We start from the raw sequence: 21,601 nt of genomic DNA on the forward strand, positions 1-21,601 counted from the left end.
ATATTCCGACAGTGACCTAACCAATATCCTGTATAGCCACAACATGACCTCCCAACTCCTGTAATCGATACTGTGACCAACAAAGGAAAGCATACCAAGGCCTTCTTCACCATCCTATCTACCTGCGACTCCACTTTCAAGGAGCTATGAATTTGCACTCCAAGGTCTCTTTGTTCGGCAACACTCCCTCGGACCTTACCATTAAGTGTATAAGTTCTGCTAAGATTTGCTTTCACAAAATGCAGCACTTCACATTTATCTGAATTAAACTCCATCTGCCACTTCTCAGCACATTGGCCCAGCTGGTCCAGATCCTGTTGTAATCTGAGGTAACCTTCTTCGCTGGCCACTATTTTGGTGTCATCAGCAACCTTACTAACTATACCTCTTATGGTTACAACCAAATCATTGATATAAATGATGAAAGGTAGTGGACCCAGCACTGATCCTTGTGGCACTCCACTGGTCACAGGCCTCCAGTCTGAAAAACAACCCTCCACCACCACCCTCTGTCTTCTACGTTTGAGCCAGTTCTGTATCCAAGTAGTGAGTTCTCCCTGTATTCCATGAGATTTAATCTTTCTCACCAGACTCCCATGGGGAACCCTGTCAAACACCTTATTGAAGTCCATATGAATCACATCTACCACTCTGCCCTCATCATGGATTTCAGTAGTTCAAGAAAGCCTAAGAAGAAAGAACAAAACAAGGTAGAAAGGCAGAGAAGCACTTTGAAGGTACTCAAGAGCTTGAAACCTTGATATGTAAGAAATTAGAGATGTACAAGCAACCAAAATTGGATAGGTATATACAGTGTATATCAGAGGGTTGGAAGAAGTAATAGATAAGGAGGAGTGAGGCCTTGGAAGGATTGGAATGCAGGATGCAAATTTTGGTGAAAAGAAGTTGCTTGATCAGGATTCAATGGAGGTAGTGAGCACAATGACGTGCATAGAGTTGTGACAGACTCGGTGGAATTTTGCATGATCTCAAGTTTCCCGAGATTAGAATTTGGGAGGTCAGTAGTATGTGTTGAAATAGTAATACATGGTAAAGAAGGCATAATTGAGGTTTATTGCATCAGATGAGCTGTGAAAATATTGAAATTAGGTAATACGTCAGAAATAGAAATGGGTCATTCTTGAGATGGGCTGAAAATGTGTCACTGGAAAAGCGCAGCAGGTCGGGCAGCATGCACGGAACAGGAGATTCGACGTTTCGGGCATCGGCCCTTCTTCAGGATTCTTGAGATGGGACAAATATGAGATTGGAAACTCATCAGGACCAAATGTGACCAACCCTGTTATGCACACACTGGTTTATTGTCAAACAATTGGCATGGGAAGAAGGAGTTGGTAGCTGAGGAACAGAATTTGAAATGGGACTGAAAACAATGGTTTCAGTCTTCCAATTATTGGAGAAAATTTCTGTTTTATGCGGTACTTGATGTCGGACAAGCAGACTGATAACTTAGCAATTGGGGAGGAGTTAAGAAGATGGTTGTGCAGTCGAGCTGGGTGTCATAAACATTTACGTGAAAACTAAAGATGTTCTAAGAGGATGCCACTGAGGGGCAACATGTTGATGAGAAATAGGAGTGTGCCAAGCATTAATCTGTGGGGGCCACCAGAGCTAATGGTGAAGGAGCAGGAAGAGAAGCTATTGTAAGTGATTTTCTGTCTATGATTAGATAAATGAACCAGGTGCAAGCATTTCCGACAAGGCCAAATGAGAAGACTTGAGGATGGTGTGCTAAATCGTGTCAAAACTTGCTCAGAAGTTGATAAGAATGAGGAGGAATAATCTTTGTTTATTCATTCATGGGATGAGGGCATCACTGGCTAGGACAGCATTTATTACCTATCCCTAATTGCTCAGAGGGCAGTTAAGAATCAACCACATTGCTGTGGGGCAGGAGTCACATCTAAGCCAGGTAAGGACAGCAGTTTCTGCCTCTAAAAGACATTAGTTAACCAGATGGGTTTTTCCAACATGGTCATCGTTAGACTCTGAATTCCAGATTTTTATTGAATTCAAATCTGCGATGGCAGGATTCCAACCTGCGTCCCCTTAACATTACCTAGGTCTCTGGATTAACAATGATACCATGAGGTCATTGCCTCCCTGAGTTTACTTTTGCCGTATCATATAGGATGTTATTTGTGATATTATAGTTGTGATAGTGGCAGAACCCTGATTATAGTGATTTAAACATGGCTTAGTTCCATAAGAAGTCTATTTATTCTGAACTTCTTGTAATTTCTGTGAAGGCTAATAACCTAAATAATGTTTGAATTCCAGTGATTGACTGGAAGGATTGGAAGGATTTCAAGTTATAAGGCTTTTACTGTTACAAAATAACGATAACACAGTTGGAATAGTTCAGTAGATAGCATTATCCAGGAGCCGGTACAAATGCATTCTCAGCTCCTGATGGCCTACCTCACTTTTTTTTTCCGGCCAGATTACTTTTAATCTCCAAACTGATTTTGGTAGTGAGAATTACCTGGAGATTCCTTTCACGAACTAAAGCGAGATTAGTCTGACAGCCTTGTTTATATCTCCTCAACCTGGCATCTTTTGCATGAGATGGGCTGCCTCTAAACCATTTCTCTCTCAGTCTCTTGCAAAATAACTGCACCTGTAATATTCAGTGATAGTTCAAGATACCTGTAAACCGATCCTACAATGGCTTCCTAAGGACCTCTGCCTTCCAAAACCTATCTCCATGGCTGTGTGAATCATGTGGGCCTTGTATTCCGATAGATAATGTCCAGGCCTCCAGCTCCATTCTATTAAATAGATTATCCAAAATATAATTATTTATAAAACCTGACATTCCTAATGCTACCCTGTGGAAATTAATTATCTACCTATGGTACACCTTTGTCTGCAGGTGTGAATATTTTGCCCAATACGACAATCCAATCCACCTTTTAATCTTTAACAACTATATTATGCAAACTTGTTATCAGTCAGGTTTCAAAAAAGGCCCATGAATCCTTCATTCCTCTATTTTACACAAAATTGAAGAGATGGATCCAAAACAAAAGTTTTATGAACTTCATATTTCTCACACCTTTTAAAAAAATATATTGGTATTTATCATCCATATGTAGGAAGAATACCATGGAATTCTGGCATATGTTTCAATATTTATGTTGAACTATTCTGGACAATGTATCTATTTTTGCAAGTTATTTAAATTGCATGAAGTGGTAGTGAGTTTTTTGTAATTATAAAAATTTACAAAGCAACTTGTTTGATGAAGAAATGTTTCTCTCCTTCACGTTAATGTTAAAGGACACTTTGATTTAAATTTAAAATTGCAAGTCCTAACCTCCGTCTAGATTACACCGGCTCCAGGAAAGCTTTATTTCTTATTAAATGTCAAAAAATGTCTCGTTTGTGTAATTTCGACTTCAGTGTCTGAAGAAAATGTCACTTTAATCATTTAGGTGCCTGGTCACATTTTAGATTTGTTGAGTAGAGCAGAAATACAAGTGGAAAATTCCAATTCTTCATAGATCTGTCAGTTTGAATTTAGCTTCTTATGCACCAGATTTGTTTTTGTGTGGGAGAATACTATCTGCACATGTAAAGTGGCTGTTTCTGTTGTCTTTTCTTCTAGGTATCTGCCTCATTTCATCACTGGAGATTTTGATTCGATTAAACCGGAAGTAAAAGAATTTTACAAAGTCAAGGTAAAACAACAGCAAACCTTTAGTTTATCTTCAAGTAGATGACCAGTTATAAAGTACTGAACAATATTTAGTCACTGTTTACATTGAATAGGCTCTAAATGTTTTTAATTTGATCATGAATCTAGTTTTTCATTAATAAGACATTTGACTGTTTACCAAGAAAGAAACAGCCACTGTTAATGATTGGAAATGATTTATTGTGTATCTAATTTTTCAAAAATCTCCTGACTTGGTTAAACATTATAACAAGGAATGTGGTAGATTGAAGTTGGTGAAGAATATGTTTGAACAAGTTATTATGCACCTGTAACAGCTTACTTTTGGCTCTTCTGGTAAGATGACTGTGGTGTAAGGCTCCTGAGCCCGAATCCTGTCTGCTTTTCTTTCGCTTCTTTCTTTTTGCCTCTTTCCTTTCTTTTTTTTTTAATCTTCTATTTTACTTTAATTACCTCTTGGTGAAGACCTTGGTCATGGTGCCAGCGGTGAGTGGATCCAGCAGCATGGATTTGTGGTGGTACCACTGGAGGTGAGTTTGGATTCCCTGCAGAATCTGCATCCAGCACAGCTTCATGGAGGTGTCAGCAGAGGTGTGTTTGGGCCCAGTACGAGATCAGGCGGCATCGACAGTGACTTCATCAGTGAGGCAGGCCCAAAGCAGACTCCTAGTGTCAGAGTCGAGTTTGGGTCAGTGCAGTACCTGGTAGCATCAGTGGGATCTGCAGTAGTGAAGTCCGACAAGGACTCATAGTGGTGAGGGGTTGGTAGAGGAGAGATGGCACTGAAGAGTGGGTGACTTTCGTTCCAGTGATGGCGATACAGTGAAGCGGACTCATGCCTGGCCACCAAGTCCATGGCCCGTGATGGAGCACTTAACAGAAGGGACTGTAAAGTTGGACACTTCCTTCATTTCTTCATTTTTCTGCCTTTATATTCTTTGTCTTGGTTTATTTTTCTGAGTTTTAAGATGGCTCCTGAGAGTGTTGACACTGTAAAATGCTTTTCACTGTACTTTGTAAAAAGGTACATGTGACAATAATTAAATTAAATTAAATTAAATCCTAAATGTTGCCTTGCTGTCAACAAAATCTGAAGGTATGCAATCAAACAGCTGTTGGTCATTATCAGTATTTTATGCACTTGACCTTTGCAAATGAGGGAATGTATTTGTGATAAATTCACAGAATTATATTGCAAGAAATCCACTTTTCAGATACCACATTTTTAGTAAAATTGGATTTTGTATACCTCTTATGATGGAATTATAAAATTGAAAGAACCCTTTTATTGTAACAGATGCTACAAGAAATCTGGGCTTGAATAATGAGAAAACTCAACACAAATTCAGAAAAGTGCAGAAAACATAAATTGAAAAAGAGGGTGTGAATCTTGCACCAAAATCATTATATGTTTAATATAAGAAGGTCATCAAAAAAAATCTCTAGCCAAACAGGCAACACAGAATCCAACTCCACATGGAATTAGCAGTGATTTCATGTAGTTCTCCGAGAGTCAAGGTTGTACAATGTTTTAATTATTATTAAAAAGCAATCAAAATTGCTTACTTTTAGTTTATGAAAAACCATGATAACTATCTCCTGCCACTTTTTTAATAAAGTTCAAATTACAAGGTGGGGGTGGGGTGGTGGAGGAGGGTGTGTGCAGTAATCAGCAAATTACTGTTTAAAATCTCCCAAGAGATCCATGGAAAAATTGATGGTGGGGTAACCAAATTAGAGAAGAGTTGCTCATTCGTACAGCAGAGACAGAAGGCCTGAGGAGCTACTCCTTCAACCTTCAGTTCTACTCTCCCACACTTACTTGAAAGAATCTCTTGAGTGGAAGGACAGCAAGACCAGGAGATGGGAAGCATGTGATTGGAAGAGCAGGAGCAGTTATTCTGACTGGTCCATTGCTGCCATCACCAATCACTTGGAAAGGACATCAATTTGAAGGGAGAAATGGCTTTTCATCTAGATACGCTTAGATAACCTAGATAATTTATGGTAGCGTTTGTGGTAGGGATTGTGTTTGGAATTTACATTTGGGATTACATAAATTAGCAATTATAAACTCAGTGTTTTTTGCAACTACCGAATCTGCACATTGACTTTCCCTGCCATACAGGGTATTCGCCACATTCAGAGAAACAACTATATTCAGAGCCAGTGCATTCAGAGTTGGCAACTAAATTCTGAATAATATTTTACCAAAAGATCTTTGGCATATTCTAGGTCTCCTCATTCTTGAAGCTGGAAATGTGTTCGGCTTTGTTTGATGTTTACGCAGTAGATGAAAGACTTGGTGATATTCTGGCTGTTACGTCCCCTTTTTCGGCCTTTACTACCTTTTCCTGACCCAGTCATGATAACAGCTGGGCATTACAAATTGCAAGTGGCAATTGCTGGTGTCCAAAACGGTTGGCTCATGCTAATATATCCATAGGGATTAAGAATTATGTCAGTCAGAGGAGTTTTATTGATATTTTCAGTTTTCAGTCTCGGTGAAAATTGTCTTGCCTTTACTTGATTTAACTCATTTAGAAACTGTATTGCTCTTTTGCAATCCACTATCTCTCTTTTCAGTTGTTGTGTCCAGTTAGTACGAGTTTCAGGCCCTATAATTTTCAAGGAGTGAAGCCCACAATGTGTGAAATGCTTGTTAACATTTCTGTCTACATTCCCTGTTCTAATGGCACTCTGTCAAGTAAGTCTGCTCCTTAAAAGTATTTCCTTTCTCCTTCATTTAGAAGATCTGGCATTATTTACATCAGATTTTGTAGAGCACCTTGCATTATTTACGTCTAAATGTTTCTATTTGTATTTGTAATTTTCCCTGAGTTTGTGTTTTGTATTATTTATAAATCTTTTAAATGTTTGCATGTTCCATATTGTTTGTCAATATTTGGCGTTGCTTGTGTTCTCACTTAGTGCTAGTCTTTTTGTTAAATTGAAGGATACAGTGTGGGCACCACGTACAGGAAAGATACGATGCATTGGAGATACTGCAGAAGTGATTCGCTAGAATGGTTCAGGTATGAGAAACTTCAGCTCTGAGGGTAGATTGAAGAAGTTGGAACCGTTCTCCCTGTTGAGAAGAAGGTTGAGAGAAGATCTGTTTGAGATTTTCAAAATGGTGACTGGGTTAGGCAGAATAGATAGGGTGAAGCTGTTTTCACTTGTAAAAGAGACAAGGAAAAGAGTGTAAGTGATGTGGAAACAAAGCTAGGGTGATAAGGTGCAGTTCCTCCAGCTTGGGTTGAGCTTTGTTGGAGCAGTGCAGCGAGCTTAAGTCAGATGTTGGTGTGGGAACACAATGGGGTGTTGAAGTGACAGGCAATGGGAAGTACAGGATCATTCTTTATGGTCAGGAGTAAATGTTGCACAAAGTGATCACCCAGTCTGTGTTTTGTCTCCCTGGTGAAGAAGAGAACACTCTGTGAGCAGTGAATACAGTAGACTAGATTGAGCAAAGTGCATATATGTTGTGTGCTTCACTGGGAAAATATATCTGGGCCTTGGATAGTGAGGAGGGAGGGGGTAAACAGGAAGGTTTTTCACCTTGTGCAATTTCATGGCAAAGTGCCATGGGGATGGGGGAGGTTTTGGCAGTGGAGGAAGATGTTGGCCTGGAGGGACTGGATGCCTATGGAATGCTGACAAGGGAAGGAAGGGAAGTATGTATCTGGTGGTGGAATCCTGGTGGAGGTGACAGAAATGGTGGCTTATAATCCTTTGGATACAGAGACTGGTGAGATAGAAAATGAAGACAGGGGGACCTGATTGTTGTTGTGGGAGGGAGGCTTAGTGAATTGGACACAGCTAAGGACCCTCTCACCCACAGTGGCGGGGAATCCTTGGTTGAGGAAAGGAAGAGAAGAGTTGGAGATGGACCAAGTAAAGGTGAGAGCAAGGTGGAAACTGGAAGTGAAATTGATTAATTTTAACAATTCTGAAGGAGCGAGGGAAGCAGCACCAATAATGTCATCGATATACCAAAGAAAGAGTTCTGGGTAGAGACCTGGGTAGGACTGGAAAAAGAATGTTGCAAGTACCCAACAAAGAGACAGGCATAACTGGGGCCCATGCGGGAACCCATGGCCACCCCTCTGACCTGAAGAAAATGAGAGGAGTTAAAGGAGAGGTTGCTCAAAGTGAGGACGAGCTCAGCCAGGCAAAGAATGGGTGATGGTGGATGGGAACAGTTCAGACTTTGTTTTTCAAGGAAGAAGCTGAGAGTTGGGGATAATGGTGGTGCAGAGGGAATTCCTGTTTATGATGAAGAGGAGGTGGCTGGTGCTCAGAAGTTGGAAATTTCTGCTTTGTGTCAGTTTCAAAATGTCCAGTTTACAGCAGGATGCCACCTCTGGACACACAGTCCCGTCCTCTCCCTTGTCAGTATTACTCCAGAACCTTTCCCTCCAGGACACCCAGGAACACTCCTCCTCCACCTCAGCTCCATCTCCTCATGGTAACTTCCCATGCAATTGCAGAAGGTGCAACACTTGCCCATTTACTTCCTTCCTCCTCACCATCCAAGAGACAGACACACCTTTGAGATGAAGCAGCGATTTACCTGCACTTCATCCAATCTAGTCTACTGTATTCGCTGCCCACAATGTGGATATGAAGCGCAGACTCAGCGACCGTTTTGTTGGATGCCTGCGTTCTGTCCGTCAAAATGACCCTGAGCTTTCAGTTGTCTCCACTTCAACACACCACCCCAGTCACTGGTTAATATCTTTGTCTCAGGCTTCCTGCGGTGCTCCTGCAAAGCTCAGAACAAGCTGGAAGAACACCTCATCTTCTGCTTAGAGATCTTACAGCCTTCAGGACTCAATGTCACATTTAACAATTCTAAAGCATAACTATTACCTATCTCCACACCCCAGGTCCTGTCCTGAAATGGAATACTTTTAGCAAAGCCAACCCATTTTCAAACACTCATCGTTCCAATTGTCAGTTATCTAGCTTCCCCTTTTCTCAGGTTTACCATCAATAAGCCCATCATCTACCCATCTTTCTCTCTGTCTGAGCTCTCTCTCCATCTATATGCTCACTCTTCTCCTTCCCACTCCTCCTTCCTCCGTCAGCAATATAAATGCCACTTTTTTGTAGCTGCTCTCAATACTGAAGAAGGACTCGAAGCCTTAACTCTCTATTCTCTGCACAGAAAGTGCCGATCTGCTGAATTTCTCCAGCATTTTCTGTTTATATATTGGAATTCAGACTTCCAATGCCCATTGTCAAAAGTATAGCATTGCCAGGGTTATGACGCTCAATGAATTAACTACTTCTATAAAATAATATGGGACTTTTATATGACTGGGATGCAGCTGTTCTAGGGTGTTCCGATATTTGCCTCATTAAAACATGGATGAGCATATGAAGAGATGCATTAGTCTGGAGAGAAAAAGACTGAAGTACAAAATATATGTCAATTAAACCATTTGTTATCTGATCATTAGCTGAAGAATCACAATTAATTTGCTTCATGTTCCATTTGTTTCATTGTTGACCTGTTTATCAGCACTTACTTTAAACACACATTTTGAAGAGAAATAAACATAAATTTGCAGAACAGAACAACACTATGCTGGAGGGTTTTAATTGTTTGCAATTTTTTTTAAAAAAGGGATTGCAGAAATAAGTCTTGTTCCCAGTAAATTGCTTTATCCCAAGCCGGAATTTTAGTGGGGATGAGAAGTGGGTAGCCTTATCATAATGTCACTGGACTAATCAACAGAGAGATCTATCCTTGTTCTCTAACAGCACAGCTTCAAATCCCAGGATTACAACTAGTCGGATTTAAATTAAGAAAATCAATTAATAAAATCTGGTCGTGAAAGCTACTGTCAGTAACTATCATCAATTCGCATAAAAAATTTTATTCACTTCTTTACCTGGTCTGGACAGCGTATGACAACAGACCTATAATGTGGTTGACTCTCAACTGCCTGTAGAAATGGCCTCACAATCTATTCAGTTCAGGAGCAGTTAGGAAAGCTGACAATTACTGGTCTTGCCATTAACACCCATACCCCATGAGTGAATCAATAATTTATTTTGGAAATGAAGGAAGCAACATTTATTTGTTATAATTCACAAAAATATTTATAGGTTCTAAGTTAGATTTCATACATGCAACCTTTAGTATTTGTATTGCCTTATCTAAGTAAAGAAGGAAGCTCTTCAAAAGCAGTTCAGAGCAACCACAGAAAGTATGTTAATACATGACTGCATCACCAAAAAAGTCAGTGAAAATGAAAAATGACCCCCAGAAACCATAAAAATGGAACCCCATAAAAAAAGCAGTCATGGAGAAAATGTAAGTACAGCCCTTGCAAAGCAAAACAAAATGTTGCTTTTCGATTCTCTTTAGCTGAGGCTGTACTGGGAAGGCAAGTGTCTGTTGTTCATCCTTAGTTGCCGTAAGAAGATGATAATGTGCCTGTTTGAATTGCTGAGCTATGGTTTGATAAAACTGGTCACTTCAGACATCTGTTAAGAGGTAACCATTTTGGTGTAGACTGAGGTTACATATAGGCCAGAGTGAGAAATGATGAAAGTCTTCACTCCCTAATGGACATTGTTCCAGCTAGGTTTTTTGTCACTGTGAGTGCTTCATGATTTATTCTCCTGATAATATCTTTTTTTTAGATTTTTGTTTGAGAAATAACTGCACAAAGGCCGGTATCCTGTCACTAAGTCACCCTTTATTTACTTTTGCACAGTACACTGGCTATGACCAGCCAGCTTGGAGTCAGTCCCTGAACTGAGGAGATTCTAAATCTCCTGATTTTTTTTTGCAGCAGTGGAAGCAGACCAGGTATGGTAGGCCCAGGCAGCAGCAGTGCTGAAGTGTAGGCAAAGCCCAGGCTGCAGTGGTGGGAGCAGGCCCAGGCTGCAGCAGCAGCAGCAGTGTGGTGGTGGAGCTGCCTGTGCAAATGAGCACATTTTTAAATTAAAGGAAATAAACAAAGAAAACCCAGGAAACAAAACAATAAATCTCCTGATTATTTTGGTCAGCCAGGGCTTTCTGATTGGCCCAGGTTGACAACCCCAACCTACAATCTTGTAGTTAACAAGATGCACCTAGTTCCAGTCAGTTTGTATTTTAAGAAAAACCTACATACAAATTCTCTCATGATCCCCTCTGCTATTTGAACTCTTGTTCGCCAAATTATTTTTTCTGAGACCACTATTTTGCTTAGATCAAGGGTGTAGCTAGTGCATTACTGAATTCCACTTTCAGGAAGTCACTTTCAATAACAGCTTATCAAGCTTTTTCTTTCCAACTTGGGCTCTCTATTATGGTTGCACAGTTTGTATTATTTCCTGTTTTACTTCCTGTGCCTAGTTTCCCTAATAAGATTGCAGTAGATGTTCTCTTGAACCACTGTAGAGTCATGTTGTTGTACCTGCCAAGATCTTATTAGGTGAGAAATTGCATTATCTTAAAGCAGCGGCATAGGAGGAGCGATATTCCTATCCACATCAAGGTGGTGTTTAATAGGAGGGAAGTTTGGAGGCCATCGTGTCCCTATGATCTTGTTATTTCTTAACTTTCTTGATAGAGATACAGGGTTGAAGAAAATGCTGAAGTGCAATCCTGCGTGGAAGTTGATTTGACAATTAGAATTAAAATTTAGCCAAACTGATATTATGCCTCATTTGCCTTATACATGGTGAACAATAAGTTATTGTTGTTGTTCTGCTTGAAGTGCCAGCCTAACTGATTAATATCTCCTGAGGCTTTTTCAATCTGCTGCAATGCAGTCGACAGCACAGTAAAGCTGCAACCGCTCCTGTTTGTCGCTCAAACTCAACTGTTTATTCATACACAGATATAAGTTCAACTCAAAAAACATTCTAACCAAGACTCCACCGATAGCTATTATGTCTGTGGGAATGTGACATACTTCAAATTGATTCCAGTAGAAATACAAGCTAATTTTAAACTTCAATTCAACTCTTTAATTACCACCCCCACGAATAATTTCTTATACACCTCTCTTTTGGTAGAAGAAGTCAAATTGCACTTGAAACATTAACCCTCTTTCTCTGTCTACAGATGCTGCTGGACCTGTTGTGTTTCTTTCACTAGCTTTTAATTTTATGTTTCAAATCTCTCTTTTGAATAAATTCTATCTCTAATGGAGTTATATAACTCTTTCCCATTATTACTTGCTATTACCTACTTTTTAAGATATAATCACAGACTCCCTGGCTCTACCAAAAAGTTCAGAAATGATTCACTGATTGTTGAAATTTTTTTCAATCAACTCCATCTTGTAATATCAGCACAGATTAGATTTTAACTGTAATTAACATCTTTGGATTGCATTTACCTTGATATTGCTTATCAGTTTTGCAATCAGACATCACCATCTTTCTACAATTGACTGTTTAATTCCTAGTTTTAAAAATTGTGCAAAAGAACATAAGACCAAAATATTCAGAAGCAGAATTAAGCCATTCAGCCCATCAAGTCTGTTCTACCGTTCAGTCATGGCTGATATGTTTCTCAACCTGACTCTCCTGCCTTCTCCATGTAACCCTTGATCCTTTTACTCATCAAGCACCTATCTGTCTCTGTGCTAAATATACTGGAAGACTTGGCATTCACAGGCCTGTGCAGTAATGAGTTCCACAGAGCCACCTTTGGTTGAAGAAATTTTTCCTCATCTCAGTTCGAAAAGGTCATCCTTACACCCTGAGGCTATGGCCCCAGATCCTTGTTTCTCCTACTGTTGGAAATATCTTTGTTACATCCATTCTATTCAGGCCTGTTTATACGCTGCAATAGAGCTCGGGTTCATTTCAACGATATCCCCCTCATTGCTCTAAACTTCATTGAGCACAGACCCAGATTCCTTAACCTTCAAAAGAGGTGTTATGTCAGCCATTTCCAGTCCTCTGGGACCCTCACTGACTCCAGTAATTCCTGAAAGATTACCACCAGTACCTCTATAACCACCTCAGCTATCTCCTTCAAAACTTTGCGAAGTAGTCCTTCCAGTCCAAGTGATTTATCCACCTTCATACCTTTCAGCTTCGAATGTCGAAGAAATTGGTCACAGCACCTCCAGCAGCAGTTATTAATAGCTTGCAAGTCATGGTATTGGCTTGAGCCCCTCCCTCCTGAAATGTTTGCTGTTATTTCTGTCTAGGTAAAATCAATGACTGCAGACGCTGGAAACCAGATTCTGGATTAGAGTGGTGCTGGAAAAGCACAGCAGTTCAGGCAGCATCCGAGGAGCAGGAAAATCGATGTTTCGAGCAAAAGCCCTTCATCAGGAGTACAGGCAGAGTGCCTGAAGAGTGAAGAGATAAATGAGAGGAGGGTGGGGGTGGGGAGAAAGTAGCATAGAGTACAATAGGTTGGTTGGGGAGGGGATGAAGGTGATAGGTCAGGGAGGAGGGTGGAGTGGATAGGTGGAAAAGAAGATAGGCAGGTAGGACAAGTCATGGGGACAGTGCTGAGCTGGAAGTTTGGAACTGGGGTGAGGTGGGGGAAGGGGAAATGAGGAAACTGTTGAAGTCCACATTGATGCCCTGGGGTTGAAGTGTTCCGAGGCGGAAGATGAGGCCTGTGTGTTTCATTCATCTGATAAATCGGAATATATTTTGAAAACCAGTGGTCTTAGGTGGAATGCCTGACACAGACTGAAAAGCATGATGGGAAGTTCAAGCTGGATACTATAACTCATATCTCATATTTGTGATTTCTATACGTGATTTCTATATGTTTACTATGTTATATTTCTATAATTGACTTAGAGGTGCTGGTGGTGGTGCTGGACTGGGGTGGACAAAGTTAAAAATCACACAACACCAAGTTATAGTCCAAAGGGTTTATTTGGAAGCGTTGGCTTTCAGAGTGCCGCTCCTTCATCAGGTGGTTGTGAAGAAATATGTATAATTAATATTCATAACCATATATTTGGATAAGTATTAATAAGCTTAAATCTAAATTACGATTCTTCCAAACATTTCAGTTTCTTTCGGGATTGCTATCTTCAAGGTTCCTTTGCTGCAGCAATGAATCACATCCCAAGAAATGTAGACTCCCATTGTGTTCAAATTATTAAAATATGCAGTTTAGTGCATTAACTAAGGATGCACTTGTGAAGGAATAGAAGAAATAAGACCTCATCTGCAAAACTGAATATATTGCACAAAGAAGAAACACAAAAATAATATTCAACAATCTATACTCATACATAATTTGATATTTTCTTTTGATCAGCAACTATCTTTGAATCCCTTTTGATAGAGACATAAGATGTTAGATGGAATTACAACAAACACGAGTTATTCAGAGGAAAATGCTGCGTTTCATATATTTGTGTATTGCAGTCAGCAATTAACGCACTTTGAGTCTGAAAGCAATCATGTTCGTGCAAACACATGAGTGTGTGGTTTGTGGATATCTCTTCTGCTCACCCTCTCGATTGTAGCTAGGCTGGATAAAAACGCAAAAAAAAATGGAAAATAGGAGTCGGAGAAGGCCATATGGCTCATTGTGTCTGCTGAAGTATTCAATATGATAATGGCTGATCACGATCCTTGATATTACTCGACTGCCAGATCTCCACATCCGTTGATTCTTCAAGGGACTAAATATCTACTTACCTTAAGTACATACACTGAATGATGAGCAACCACACCCTATTGGATAGAGAATTTCCAAGGCACACAACCCTTTGAATAAAGAAATGTCTCCTCATCTCAGTCCAAAATGATTGACCCTGTACCTTGAAATGGTGTCCCCTTGTGTTTGATTCCCCAGCCACAGAAATGTGTTTCAACATTTATCCTGTTAAACCCTTTTAGAATCTTCATTTTTTTGAAGGTTCACCTCGTTCATCTAATCTCCAGAGAATGTAGCTGCAGTGTGCTCAGCCTGTCATCAGAGGATAACCGTATGACTTTAGAGTTTAGATCAGAGTGATGCTGGAAAAGCACAGCAGGCCAGGCAGCATCCGAGGAGCAGGAAAATCGACGTTTTGGGCAAAAGCCCTTCATCAGGAATAAAGGAACCCTATGACCTTAGAGGCCAATTGAGTGAACCTTTGCAGTACTATCTCTAATGCACTATAACCGTCCTTCAATGTAAACATCCAAATTGCACTCAGTATTCTAGTATTCCACCAATCCTATGCAATTGTAGCATGATAATTCAGTCCATTGAGTCCACACTGGCCCTCTGAAGAGCATTCCCTCCCCCAACCCTGTAACCTTGTATTTCCCATGTCCAGTGAACCTAGCTTGCACATCCCTAGACACTATGGGTAATTTAGTATAGCCAATCCACCTAGCCTATACATCTTTGGACTGAGGGAAGGAACTAGAGTACTGGAAGAAACTCATGCAGAACTATGGAGAATATGCAAATACTTCACAGAAGCCACCCGAGGGTGGAATTGAACAGGGTCCCTGGTTTTGAGAGACAGCAGTGCTGATCACTAAGCCATCGTGCTGCCCCAATCAATCAGCATCCTTTTCCCTTTTAGTGTAAATTGTTGTGAAGATTTGAAATTTTGCATTCTTGTATTTGTCCCGATGTGGATAAGATAAAACAGTATGTCATCTTTTCAGCAATATGCAGGTTCTGTGCTTCCAAGAGACTGTTAAATTAATATGCCTTTTACCCAAACAACAACTGTGAATTTTTTTGTGGTAATGGAACTTGGACCAAATGTGGTCTGTAGAATCCGATGACTCTTTGTTTAGTGTTTTATGCATTCATTTTGGTTTTTGTCCTTTCTTCTCCAAATAAATAACATAAAGAGCTCACCAGCATGAAACATTTTAGCTGTACTTTATGGAGCATTTGAAAATGTCTATTTTTTTCACATTTTTGTGTGCCTTTTCTTGCAACTGTCAGTTGTTCATAAAGGAAATGAATTCTCTTGCCAGGTTTCTCCCAAAGTTGCTCAAAAATCAGTTATTAAGAATGTATGTGAGCTGTCAGTGGTCACCTTTCAAATGTTTTTATACCTCCATGTGAGAATTACAAGGAATAAATTGAGTCATGACGTTCATTTAGGGAGCTGGTGCATTTACTATGGACTGAATGGCTCCTTTCTGCTCAGATTCTGTGAATATTTTGGCTCAGTCCTTTGGGAATAATTGAGATAGGTAGCTCATGTGTTATCATTTTATAGCTGAAAGGTGGATCCATCTTTGGCAGATAGACGTGGGGCTCTAGCAGGTTATAACCCAGTGCGAACCCAAAAAAGAAAGAACTGATCTGTTTCAGAATTGTATTTGACTCCTAAATCATGCTGAAAGATGTAATTATTAACAATAAAATCTTCCATCATATTCAAACTTCCTAACTCCGGTGTTAAATTTTACAAGGATACATTTATACTGCAGCCTTTGGTCTGGTAACAGTTGCTGAAGTGCTCGTTTGAGCAACGAAGATGTCGATTTACATTGTGTTCCTCTGGTCAGGCAATAGAATTGTCATGCTTGGATGTATTTCTGTACAAAATTTCTCAACAGTACAATGTTTAAATATTTAAACTTTTAGCATGACAGAGTGACTATCCTCTTAGATCATCTTAGCCAATATTTTTTGAGGCCATAAAAAGCCCTATATAAATCCAAATGTTCTTTATATTTATTTATATAAATACTTCCTCAGAAAGTGAAGAGATTAAAAGCCTTGCTGACTTCATTGTTTACATGGATGCATGATAGGTTTACAAAGCTCCTTGAAGATCCAAAGCCCTTCAACCATTGTAAACTATTTTTCACACCATACTCGGGTTGCATTACCTATGGTTTCAGACTGAAATGTTGTGTGACCATCACCTACAGAGAGTCCGTTTGCTTCATTCTGAGATCAGTTGGGCCCTTATTCTTGTTGGAATTGATCTAAAGTTAAGATCACTTTGCAAAATTGGCATTGATGTAGTGTATAGGGACCAACTTAATTATTGATTGTATTTTCAAACTCCATTTTTTTGCACTCGAATAAGTAACCAGTGCTCATACATCAGTGATTTAGAGGAGTACTTTATTGTTGGAAGGAATTGTCGACTTGTTCAGGTGACATTTGTTCAAAAAGCAACAAGCCATTCTTCTTTTATCATGTGGTTTGATGCCTTGCTGGATTTTTGAGATCATCAGATTGGTTGAGGAGAAAACAAAGTCAAGAACTATCTTCAAGCTCAGGCTTCAAATTAGCACTCTATGCTGTACTTTTGTACTAAATACAGCTATGTGTGGTAATCATAGACCAGACTTTGATCTTTTTAAGTAGGGATTGAACTAGCTGCTCCATATGTTCATGCTCATAGGTTCTTAAGCGTCTCTTAAGTTGTAGTGTAGTGTAATGGTCTGGTGTGTTCTAATTCTGCCCACAGTATGCTATTTATACCCACTGATGGTCAGACTTTGTGGCATCATTCCAGGGTCCTAAACCCTTGCACAACAGTTTCTTTAATGGCCTGATTAACACTCATCCTGGACAATGATGGGATTCAGCAATGGTTGGTCTAAGCAAAACAATGGTGGCCAGAAAGAAAGTGAAATGAGTGCCGGGCTAATAGAAAGGCAGAATTGGCTTGCTCCACACAGGTACCTAGTGGATCGAAATTACTTCGCTGGCGAGGTCGATTATCCTCATTCTCATGCAGCAAAAGAGGCAGAAGCATTTACATAACAGACACCAGTTTTCAGCCAACCTGATACATGATATCAAGGAACTGTTATAAGCACTGGAAACTGCAAAGGCTATGGATCCTGACAACATTACGGCAATAATACTGAAGACTTATGTTCCAGATCCTGCCGTAGCCCTGAGCCAAGCTGTTCTAGTTCAGCTACAACACTTGCATCTATTCAACAATGTGGAAAATTGCTCAGATGTGTACTGTGCATTAGAACCAAGAATCCAACCTGACCAATTATCATCCATCAGTCTACGCTTGATCATCTGTGATGTAATGGAAGGTGTCATCAATAGTGAACTTTGGTAGGAAGAATAGAGACGTAGACTTTTTTCGAAATGGGAAAAGGCTTTGGAAATTGAAAGCGCAAGGGAACTTTGGGGGCCTAGTTTAGGATTCTCTTAAGGTTAACATGAGGTTTAGATGGTAGATGTAATTTTAACATTCATTTTAAGAGGGCTAGAATACAAGAGCAGACATGTACTGCTGAGGGTGTATAAGGCTCTGGTCAGAATGCATTTGGAATATTGTGAGCAGTTTTGAGCCTCCTTTCTATGGAAGGATGTGATGACGTTGGAGGGGGTCTATAGGAGGTTTACAAGAATGATCCTGGAGATGAAAGGCTTGTCATATGAGCAGCAGTTGAGGACTTTGCGTCTGTACTGGATGGAAATTAGAAGGATGATGGGGCCTGGATAGAGTGGACGTGGAGAAGATGGTTTCAGAGTAATGGGGCAATCCTTCAGAGATGAGGAGTTTCTTCAGCCATTAATAAGAAGGTCAAAGGTTCTTCATAAGTAAGATGATCAAAGGTTACAAGGAGAAAACAGGAGGATAAAGTGGAGAAACATATTACTCATAATTGAGTGGTAGAACAGACTTGATGGGACAAATGGCTTTTATGCTACGATATCTTATGGTCTTATAGTGCTGTCAAGCAGCACTTGCTCAGCAATAAACTGCTCAATGACACTCAGCTTTGGTTCTGCCAAGCTAAGTAATCTCTTAACTTCATTACAGCACTTGTTCAGATGTGAACAAAAGAATTCAAGAGATGAAGTGAAAGTGACTGCCCTTAACATCAAGGCCACAATAATCATGTGTGGCATCAAGGAGCCGTAGCACCACTGGAATCAATGGGAATCAGTCAAAAAACCCTCCACTGGTTGGAGTTATGCCTGGCACAAAAGTTGGTTGTGGTTATTGAAGGTCAGTTATCTCAGCTCCAGGACATCTCTACAGGAGTTTCTCAGGGTGGTGTCCTTGGCCCATCCACCTTCAGCTGCATCATCAATGGCCTTTTCTCCATTGGGCTGAGGCAGTCCATGACCAGGTGCAGCAGGACCTGCACGATGTCCGGGCTTGGGCTGACAAGTGGCAAGTAACATTTACGCCACACAAATACCAGACAATAACCACCTCCAACAAGAGAGAACCTAATCATTGCTTCTTGACATTCAGTGGTATTAAGATTGCTGACTTGCCCATTATTGATATCCTGAGAGTTACCTTTGACCAGAACCTGAACTGGACTACCAAATTGATACTATGACTCACAAGCCAGTTGGAGGTTAAGAATCCCTCCTGACTCTTCAAAGTCTGTCCACCATGAACAAGGCACAAGTCATAAGTGTGATTAAATACTCTCTATTTACTTGGATAATTGCAACTCTAACTACACTCCAGAACCTTAATACCATTCAGGACAAAGCAGCTTACTTGATTAATACCACATCCATAAACATGTACACCCTCCGCCACTGATGCTCGGTGTCAGAAATACTCAATGCACTGCAGATATTTACCAAGGTTCCCTAGACAGCATCTTTCAAATCAAATATCACTGCTATCTAGAGGGGCAAGGGCAGCAGATACATGGGAATGCCATCACCTGCAAGTTCCCATCCAAACCACTCCTCATCCTGACTTGGAAAAATATCACCAATCATTCAAAATTACTGGTTCAAAATCTCCCTCCCTCCTGGCATTGTATGGCTACCCACACCAAATGGTTTGCAGTGATTCAAGAAGGCAGCTTCTTCCCAAGAGCATCCAGGAAAGAGCAGTAAATGCTGGCCTAGCCATCATCACCAACAGGGATTCTGTGGTCATGCACGTCATTGATGTTTGTACATTTTTGCTTGCTACAAAACAACAGTATTGCAAAAACTAACTCATTGGTTGTGGTATGATTTTGACAGTTCTGAGCTTGTGAAATGCTTCTGATAAATGCAGATTTATTTCTTTAAATACGCTCGAAGTGTCTGATTGCTGTCACTGAGATCTCAATGCATTATTTTGAAGACTTGTAAGAAAACTAAAGCATGATGAAGGTATTTGATTTCCCACTGTTGATTTTGAGGCACGTTGTGATCACAGTTACTGAATATAGGCAGTCAATGCTTTGTAGCAACTTTTAGATAATTTATTAAGTTTGTTAAGCAGTTAAATTATGATATATTGGCTAACTAGCCAAATAAAAGTATGCACCTATGACATTTGGGGATTGTTCAACAATGCCAGTGGATAAACAGGCTCTTGGCAATGTGTTTGTCTTGTTAAACTTGTAAAAGCAGTGTTATGCCTTCTACTGAGGTGTTAGGGAAATTTTCCCTGGGATTTTGTCCTTCTCTAGATGGAAGATAAACCAGAAGAAAAGATAGCTCAATGAAGACCGCCTGATAAGGTTTAACTGATGAAGACTGACTGACAGATGAGGACTGTCTGATGAAGACAGCTCGATGAGAGCTGACTAATGAGGACTGCTGCCTACAAAGTTTGCATAATGTGGAATTTCCTGTGCTCTTCAGCCTTGCCCCTTGTTGATATACCCTAATTCCAGGGCAGATAGCTTGTGTTGACAATCAATTATCAGAATCCTTTTGGCCAGTGACCATGAGACAGCTAATGATGACATTGAATGACTGTTGTCCTCTTGCCCACCTCCACTTGAACGTTAGCTTTTATTTTGTCTAAGAACAATGCCTACTTATTTTTGAAAACATTGCACTCATAATATGGTAGTTTGTTGCCAAATAAATCTTCTGTTTATATTTTAGCAAGGCTAATTACTAATGTAACACAGGTAAATGAAGTGTCATGTTACACAAGAAATATGCAAAGTGCACAGGTTTAAAGGAGACCCTGTTAATTTTGCCTTCAATTATTATCATTTACTGGTTTGTTCTTTCCTGGTTTAATTAATTGACAGTTGAATCAAACTTTATTATGTCATAGATGTTATGTAGAAAGAAACATAAAATTAGAAGACCTGTTCTATCACCCTTTGATCAGACATTGACATATGCCTGTGACAAAAATTTGAAACACGAGCTGTGGAAATTTACATTTTTCCTATTGCTAGTGACTTGAGACTCAAGTGCTGAATGGCTTTAGAAGAAGTATAAATTATTCTTTTAAAGGCATGGTGCAATTACTTTGAAGTGAAAAGATTCATGGATTCGAATAACTTTAGTATACACTGGAATTATCTTCTGCATAATGAAACCAGGGAAGTTAAGTTTCAATCAAACATAGTTTTATCACTGAGTTTTAAATTGACTATTTCAATGAGTCATTTCTTACCGTTAGTAGGTTGCAGGATCTTGTGTCTTCTAATCTTTTTTTCAACTGATTAATTTTATTTATATGAAAGTGTAGTGCTTTGTTGAAGCTCAAAGCACAACCTGTAAACCAGCAACTGCTGCAGAAAGGAACATGAATACCTGAGAACAGAATGGGATCCGAGTGAATGCTTTTGTTAATCTTAGTACCTCTTTTCTGGTCAGAGTTTTTGGGTCCACACCATATTTTACCAGGTGTTTGTTTATTGTACAAAGATGGATCCACAAACATATTTGTAAGGTTAGCTAAGATGCTAAGGCTCAATGCTTGCTGGAACAACTCTGTCTGAGGCTAGTCCAGGTGGGAGGTAGAAATTATTCTTTTAGATCGAGGTGGGTTCTAATTTTAGACTTGGACTTGATTTTTGTCATCTTTACAGAAACAAGTCAGGTCATTTCCTGATAGCATAGTCCAGACTCCAGAGAGGCAGCACATCTTCAAAAAAAACTTGGTCTCTGGGAGTCAAATGCATGCTAGAGTCAGTGCTGCAGCCTTCTGAAACAGGTCTGTCACTGCAACAGTGGGAGGTAGATCACAAAGCAGCAAGGTTAGAAGGCCCTCTGCTGGTTACTGGGACATCAGCCCTGTT

The 21,601-nt window shown here is 39.9% G+C and overlaps 1 protein-coding gene across 7 annotated transcripts in view; it reads left to right on the forward strand.

Moving 5' to 3' along the window:
* The window catches only part of tpk1 (thiamin pyrophosphokinase 1), a 385,692-nt gene that overhangs the window by 174,141 nt on the left and 189,950 nt on the right, over positions 1–21,601 (forward strand). For all 7 annotated transcript variants that reach the window (XM_072575655.1, XM_072575662.1, XM_072575660.1 and 4 more), the window contains one exon: positions 3,632–3,704. In XM_072575655.1, the coding sequence (XP_072431756.1) occupies positions 3,632–3,704 (73 nt within the window). The remainder of the gene's footprint in view (positions 1–3,631; positions 3,705–21,601) is intronic.

This window comes from Chiloscyllium punctatum, chromosome 8, assembly GCF_047496795.1.
Source record: "Chiloscyllium punctatum isolate Juve2018m chromosome 8, sChiPun1.3, whole genome shotgun sequence".
NCBI classification, from domain to species: Eukaryota; Metazoa; Chordata; class Chondrichthyes; order Orectolobiformes; family Hemiscylliidae; genus Chiloscyllium; species Chiloscyllium punctatum.